The sequence below is a fragment of the Tetrao urogallus genome (genome assembly GCF_951394365.1).
Source record: "Tetrao urogallus genome assembly, chromosome: Z".
NCBI classification, from domain to species: domain Eukaryota; kingdom Metazoa; phylum Chordata; class Aves; order Galliformes; family Phasianidae; genus Tetrao; species Tetrao urogallus.
This window is the reverse complement of record NC_136816.1, coordinates 37721250-37728808: the sequence shown is the minus strand read 5'-3', so window position 1 is coordinate 37728808 and position 7559 is coordinate 37721250. Positions and strand designations below refer to the sequence as shown.

The following is a 7559-nucleotide window of genomic DNA, read 5'->3' as shown; positions in this document are numbered from 1 at the left end:
GCTACTACAATTATTAGACACCTAAACAGAAATGCAAGGCTATGTAAAAATCAGAATAAATAAGCTTCTGTAATGCTTCTTAGAACATGCCGTGGGTTTTGGCATTATTAAAAACACCAAGATACGCTCCCAAAAAGTGCAGCAGGTTTACCCTTACCCGACTCTTTCAACCACGTTGCTTACAACAGGAATTTTAAAATATCTTGCTCCTTAAAATAATACTGACTTACCAGTGATGCCTTAAAAATGATGAGTTATGATGGTAAATGATAAGATTATTAAAAACAAAAAAAAAAAAAAGGAAGAAAAAAAAGAAAATACTTATTTCCCTGGTAAACCTTTGGTGGCTCCACGGCATAAAGAAGTTTGTTACCACTGGACAGTTCCTGTCTACTATGCCTTTATGCAGAAAATAAAGTTTTTAGGGTGTGTGCATAAGATGTGACACACTCAGATTCGTATAAGAGGCACATGGTACTGTCTGAACCATATCTGCCTTAGTGTTAAATAACTGGTGAGGAGTTCTTACCTATTTTCATTGAGTCACACAATTGCTTAATTGGAAGGGGCCTCAAAAATGATCCAGCCTCCCAATTAGATCAGACTGCCCAGGGCTGCGTCCAGCCTGGTCTTGAATACCTCTGGAGATGAGGCATGCAGAAATCCTCAAGGTCATCCTGTTCCAGCACCTCTTCTATGTGAATAACTTCCCACTGCCTTCTAATCTAATTTCTCTCTTTTAATTTAAAACCATTCTTTCTTGTCCTACCGATTTTGAAGAAAACAACTGATCATTCTTTCCTTTTTTCTTTTTAAAGGAACGAGTAAAGTCTGTGTTCCATGCCAAAGAATTTGGAACAATTATTAACTTTAGAAGTCCAGAAGATGCTAAGGTAAAATCAAAATATGGTCACAGTCATCCCTTATTGCATTTGGCTTAGAAAGTGCAAGGACTGTTCTCTAACTTGAGTGCTGACAAGAAAAGAACGTGTTCCTTGTTACACTGACAAAATTCTCATTGTTCATAAAATACAAATAATCTCCCTGTTATCTCTGATGAACATGAGTTCAATTACTTGATCGTTTGCTTGGTAGATGCAGAAACAAAGTTTCTGGGAATGGAGGCAAGAGGTATGTGATTGTTTCTTTTTGCTTGCGAGTGAACCAAGGATTTTCAGTACAAACAAGAGTGCTCCAGAATGCGCAGGGAATTCTTTAGTCTACTCAACACAAGTTACATGAAATAGTTTTGTGGTTCTGGGGGGTTGGTTGGTTGGTTGTTTCTTACAAGTGATGCTGTTACTCAGAATCTGGTGAGTAGAAATTGACAAGTCAGATCCCACCTGTGACAAGACAGCAGAACGAACTTCTGTTGTACCAATCCCAACAAAAGCAGAATACAGATGATAGCCTTCACCTTTGGTAGGATGGGTTTAATTATAATGTTTGTCTCATGAAGCAGATGAAATTTCTATAAAGCGTATTATAATTTTCATACAGACAATGTTTGCATTATCATCATCTTCTCTTGAGAGGCAGATTTTTATATTCTGTGTAGTACGTTCTTATCCTTTTCCGTCCAAAACGGAATGAATTAGCACATAACTGAAACCTTTTTCTTCTTCCTACTCTAGATTTCCCCACTTTTTGCCCCTTTAAGATTTGACTGTTGATATCATTCCTTTGGACTTTCCTGGTCATATATGTGTGCATACACGCATCACCTAAGAGCTTAAGTTTTACTGTCTGGCACAAGAAGTGCAATCTCAATCTTTGTCACAGGTTTTGCTTCTGTGACTCTTAAGTGAGATCTTAGCGTCTCAAATTCCGATTGCAGCAGACACCAGATTTTAAAACAGAAGTTTGGTTTGCAGGGCAAAGCTGGTAAAAGAATTCTAAGTTTTGTCTTAATACTTCAAAGGAGTAAATTCACTTTTAAGTGTCCTCCTCCTACTGCAAAGGAGCAAAAGAACGTCCCCACTGTTTGCTTTTGTTCATTCATCTCCTGAGTAATGCACAAAGGCTGAAACAAATGTGGCTGCTAGAACAGGCGTAATGATAGGACTGTGACAGCCAAAAGGGAGTGAATTTTCTGAATTTTCATTTCGCTGGTTCTCTCCCGAGTTTATTAACCTTTATGGGTTTTCATTTCTTGTATCGTGCATGTTGAGTATTATGTGCAGATTCACGTCTCCATTAGTGCCCTTAAAGACGCCCTACAGCCTTGCTTGCAAAGTGTTAAACACAGACATTTTGCTCCTACTCCAAATCCAGTATCCCTTCTGTTCCTCCTCTGGAACAGTGTAGTCACATCTCCTAACTCAACAATCAAATCTCTCAAAAATATCTTACTTCCACATCAAAATCCTGTGGTTTTGTAGACAGCCCAGATAAAATCTGATGGACCTATTAAACTAAAATGTTTCCTAGAATACTCAGTTCTGGGAGGTAGTAACTTAGCTCAAAAGGAAAGAAAATATAATCTGATATGACTGTTAACATCCTCTGCACCTCTCTCTCCCCCATTTCAGACTTTCCAATTTAACAAATAGATAGAAATACACAGTGATTGGGCTGTTTGAATTTAATAGCTTTTTTCATGAAGAGTAAATTTAAAAAGTTATGTTTTGAAATACTTTCTATCATGAGAAATTTGAAGACTAAATCCAATCAGCAGAGCTGAAAACATATACCATACCAATTGAAAGCGAAAGCTTAAAGACCTTAGAAGTAAAGTTTCAGCAACTACTTTCATTACTGCATAGTGAACCATTCAAAAAGTAATCTTACCTAAATATAATATTTCCTAAATCAAAAGGGTACTTGATAATTCCTGTAGTTGGCGCTCTAAGAATATCTTGCTGAGTTGGTACAAATGAGGGCATAGCAATACGATCACTGTCAGTAAGATAACTGAAAAATTAAATACACAATAGAAGCAAGATTAATGCACTCACATAATTTAATCATATAGATTCAAAACAAGAGCACTGATCAGCAGTGCAGTAATTTCCCCCAAAAAGTAAATGAACAGAAATTGCATTTTGTTCTATTGGCATAAGAACAATTGTTACTGGTGTAAAACTAAAAAAACTTTAACAGAGTAGTAAAAAAAAAAAAAAGTTGAAATGTTCAAAAATCTTCTTATGCTCCAGGTGGTGATCTTTATTTGTATAATCTTTGCTATCACTTCAAAGTAATCACAGTAGCTAAGATTTGAAAACACACATCAATCCTTGCTGTAATGTAATTGTTTATCAACATTTTTTCTATCTCCTGGCACTTCACATGTGCTGTTAATATTGCACACAAATGTGAAAGGCTGCTGGCAGGATTCAGAAGAATAGTAAATAGTTAATGTAAAGCATTGCACATATGAATGCACCAACCTTATATACTTTTACGTAGAAGATGATGCATTTAGTTTCTCTTCTGTCCATGCCATCATTCTCAACTTAGTCCCTCTTAGCCTTCATGTGCTTTTCGTACGTAGCTGGCATTAACTTCTAAGATGACACTGCTGTGCTGAAATAAATAGGCAGAGTGTGAGGAAGTCATACACAAGGAACTGATGCAGATTACTCATCTGCAATCTATCTTCTCAACACTAGACGGCAACACTTGATCATCCAAAAATGCTGCCATGGCCTACAGAAAGTGTAAACTCTATTCCAAATTGTTCAAGGTGATCGTAGCTGAAACCAAATCTAAACATTAATTCCCTCTTTCTCTTTGGTGAAAGAAAGGGAATATCACTGCATTCTCCTCCTGTTGCTGCCCAGTTGCCCCTCAATTGAGCACAAAAAAATAAAAAATGTTTACACTTCTTCCAAATATTCTATTGTGGAAGAGAAAATTCCTCCTCTTCAGCAGTGTCACAAACTGTTAAAGACCTCAATTGTAATTAACAGTAAAATAAATACTTAATCAAATTTAAAATAGAACTAATTTTCAATTTTAGTTGACTTCATAGAAAAGGAGGATAGAATAGACTGTAAAGTGTTAACACAAATGCCCAACCTAAATGTTCCTCACTGGAATCCAAATTCTCAACCTTGTCATTAAAAAAAAAGTAATTTTTCTGTTCTCTTAAATCTATCATTTTTCATAATTAAGTTCCAGGGATAATACTGAAACATCTTCATTTTTACTTACATCCTAAAATTTTGGTATAATTATGAACTTTCTGAAATACTTGTTTGTTGTTAATGTATTTTTTACAGCTGTTTTCCATGATTTCCCCTATGGGAAACTCAGTTATGTACCAGCTGTGCTGACCTCAGAGTTGGGAGGAACAATGTTTTCAGGACCATGAGAAAATCTCAGATTAAATTGTTTCATTACTTCAGCACAAAATCCTTTGTCTATTGCAGGCCAACAGAGACACAGAAATAGATAATAAAATCAGAGAGAACCTATCTCTTTACCTTCATTAAGTCTGGGTTCTTCTTGTGGTTATGTAGAGTACTTACTATTAAGCAGAATTTGAGAGCTGATACTCCCTCTGTCAGAGCACTCTTGAATTCCTGGGTCTTCCCAAAGATTCTTGATTGGTTCAACTTGTTCTCTTTCCAGCGCTGTCACTTTATCCACTTCCACTCTTTTGATCATCTCAGCACTCTCCTAATCAATTCAATGATTATATTACTGTGAAAAAGGACGGCTGTCAGCATGCATAATGCACCCTCCCCTTTTCCTTTTATAATCATCCCCATCAATGAGACTAAATATCAAAACGGATCCTAGGAGAAAACAAACAGTTCTCTTCTTGAATGCATTTAACTTCTGAAGTCAGATGACTGCTACTGAATGTACTGACCAAGCTAATCTTGCTTAGTGTCACCTGCTTGTGATTTATATCTTTTGAAAGTGGACTTCTACTGAGGCCAAAAGGAACTCTAAATTTGGCATTTATAATTCACTAATTTCTAATACCAATTTAAAGCAACGATCACTTTTCCAAATGTCAATTCCTACATCTTCTGTTCCATACCTAGGACGTACCATAGACAAGGTATGACTTTGTCACAAGAAATAATTTTTCTCTGTTGTTAAATCTTAGAGGTACTGCACAGATCACAGAATTGCAGGTGTTGGAAGAGACCTCAAGATCATTGACTCCCTCTGCTATAGCAGGTACCCTTCCATAGGTCACACTGGCAGGCATCCAGACAGGTCTTGAATATCTCCATAGAATGACACTCCACAACCTTTCTGGGCAACCTATTCCAGCGCTCTGTCACCTTTACCATAAAGAAGTTCTTTTGTATGTTTGCACAGAACTTCTTATGTACAAGTTTTAAGTCATTACTTTTTGTCCTATTGCTACATAGCACTAAGAAGAATCTGCCCTCATGCATTTGCCTCCCACCTCCCTATAGATATTTACAAATGTTTACCAGATTCCCTCTTACTCTTCTTTTCCCCAGGCTAAACAGATCCTTTTTACTCAAGCTCTCCTCATACGGAAGATGTTCCAGGCCCTTTATCATATCTGTGGTCCTTTGCTGGATTCCTTTTAGGAGATTCCTGTCTTTTATAAACAGGAGAGTCAAGATCTGGACATGGTATTCTAAACATGGCCTCACCAGGGCAGAATAGAGGGAGCAGATCAGCTCTTTTGACCTGGGGACCTGGTCGTGCTCTTTTTAATGCACTCCAGGATTCCACTGGCCTTCACAGTCACAGGGGCAGGACCCCCAGGTCCTTCTCCACAGAGCTCATCTCCAGCAGGTCATTCCTTAACTGTAATGATGCATGCAGTTATTCCTCCCCAGAAATAAAGGTAAGATGAAGATAAATGTACATCTTACTTTTAAGAGACATTGCAGTGTCTACTGCTCTTTATAACCACTCATCTGGGTATATAACAGCATTTACTAACACAGTTGAGCTCTTCTCACATTCAATAGCAGATGTTTAGATTTAGTTTTTCTTCAAGAACAAAATAAAATTTCTTCCCAACCTCTTATTTAATCTTTGGAGAAGTCACAAAGACTAACACTACATACAGATCTGTATGGGATCTAGAGTAGCTGCATACTGGGTCTGAACTGCAAATCTGAATGCCAGTATACATGTTAACCTATACATGAAAAATGAGAAAAATGAGAAGAACATCAGAAAGGAGATGGCAGTCAGAAAGTTATGGCATCTTAACTTTCATGAACTTATCATGAACAACTATAAAAAACTATGTAACAGAGATACTAATGTCTCAAAAGCAATTTCTCTGTGCTTGTCCAAATTAACAAAAAATTGTGAGCACTAATTTCTTCTTTCTCATTAAACAAATTTTAATACAGTCATAATATCTGAGCAAATTCTTCATGATTGGAATTACCTTTGATTTCACAGGTATGTGAAATGTCAGCATTTTACACAAAAATGAATGTCAAGAATTCTGAAGTTTTTTAAAACCATGCATTTTTAGAATAATAGCTAATAGCTTTTAATATAGTAATAACTGTTAAATAACTTAAAATACGTCTAAGTGCACCAAAGTGTTAAATTTCCTGTTACTTTTTCCTGCAGTGTGTCTTCACACATAACATAATCTCTAATGATTTTTAACTTACTTCTACACACCACAGTTAAGCAAGCAAGACAGGGATATTGTTTATTGAATACATTTTTCTGTTTCTTAACCATTACATAATTGTTCATGCTGAACTGCAACAATGTGAACAGAGCTGTACTTCTGATCTACATTTTATTTGGGTGATTTATATTTTATTTGAGAACTACATATGAGATGCATTTAGAGACCCTGTGTCCCAGTAATAACTCATGTCCCTACTTTTAACCCATCGTCAGACCAAGGTGCAGAATAACTTAGGTTATGAATAGCCCTTTCATTAGTTCACTGAAGGAATAGATAAGAACAAAAACTGAAGGAATAGATAAGTCTTTTCTAGCACTCTGACAGAGAGAGAACCAATAGGTAAGTACCTAAAACAGCATTTTGACTAGAGTTGAGTTGGGCTTGATTCCATGCTAGAACTTTGCAAGTTTCTTTGAGGGTTTCATCTAAAGGCTCTTAAAAAAAAACAACTTTGGTATCGGGTACTTGTGAAAAGAAATATTTCATAACACTGTACATGTGGAAACCTCAGTCCCCCTACATAGTCAAGTTCCACATGATATAAAAAAATCTTTTGACTAATTCAGATTAGTCTTTCACTTGATAGTCTTTACCAAGTAAAGTTCCATTCCACCCACAGCTCATTCAAATTTAAAATCTCTTGTGATTCAAATTAAAAATCCTCCATGGAATTTAAAAATTTCTTAAAGCACCATGTGATTTTATTATCGCTGTGCAGTACATCTACCTCATCCTCAGTAAGCATTTGTATCACTAACCAAAAATGCCTTTGGTTAGAAACATAGGTGGAGGATATGCCACAAAAGAAAGATATAAAAAAGTTTTTTTTCCTTAAAAATATATCTTGAAGATAAATGAGTAATCTAGTAAACTGTGTACAGTAAGCCAACCAGGAACTGAAAAGGGGATTAAATTTGAAATGAATCCTGAGGTGTCCTTAGACTGACTATTGCAA

At 36.2% G+C, this 7559-nt stretch overlaps 1 protein-coding gene across 1 annotated transcript in view; it reads right to left on the bottom strand.

Moving 5' to 3' along the window:
- Positions 1-2786: 2786 nt before the first annotated feature.
- LOC306956928 (guanine nucleotide-binding protein subunit alpha-14-like) overlaps positions 2787-7559 on the bottom strand; it is a gene marked incomplete at both ends in the record, with an annotated part of 56842 nt that continues 52069 nt past the window's right edge. Inside the window, 2 exon segments of the mRNA XM_079548259.1 lie at positions 2787-2913; positions 4469-4623. Of these exon segments, the coding sequence (XP_079404385.1) occupies positions 2787-2913; positions 4469-4623 (282 nt within the window).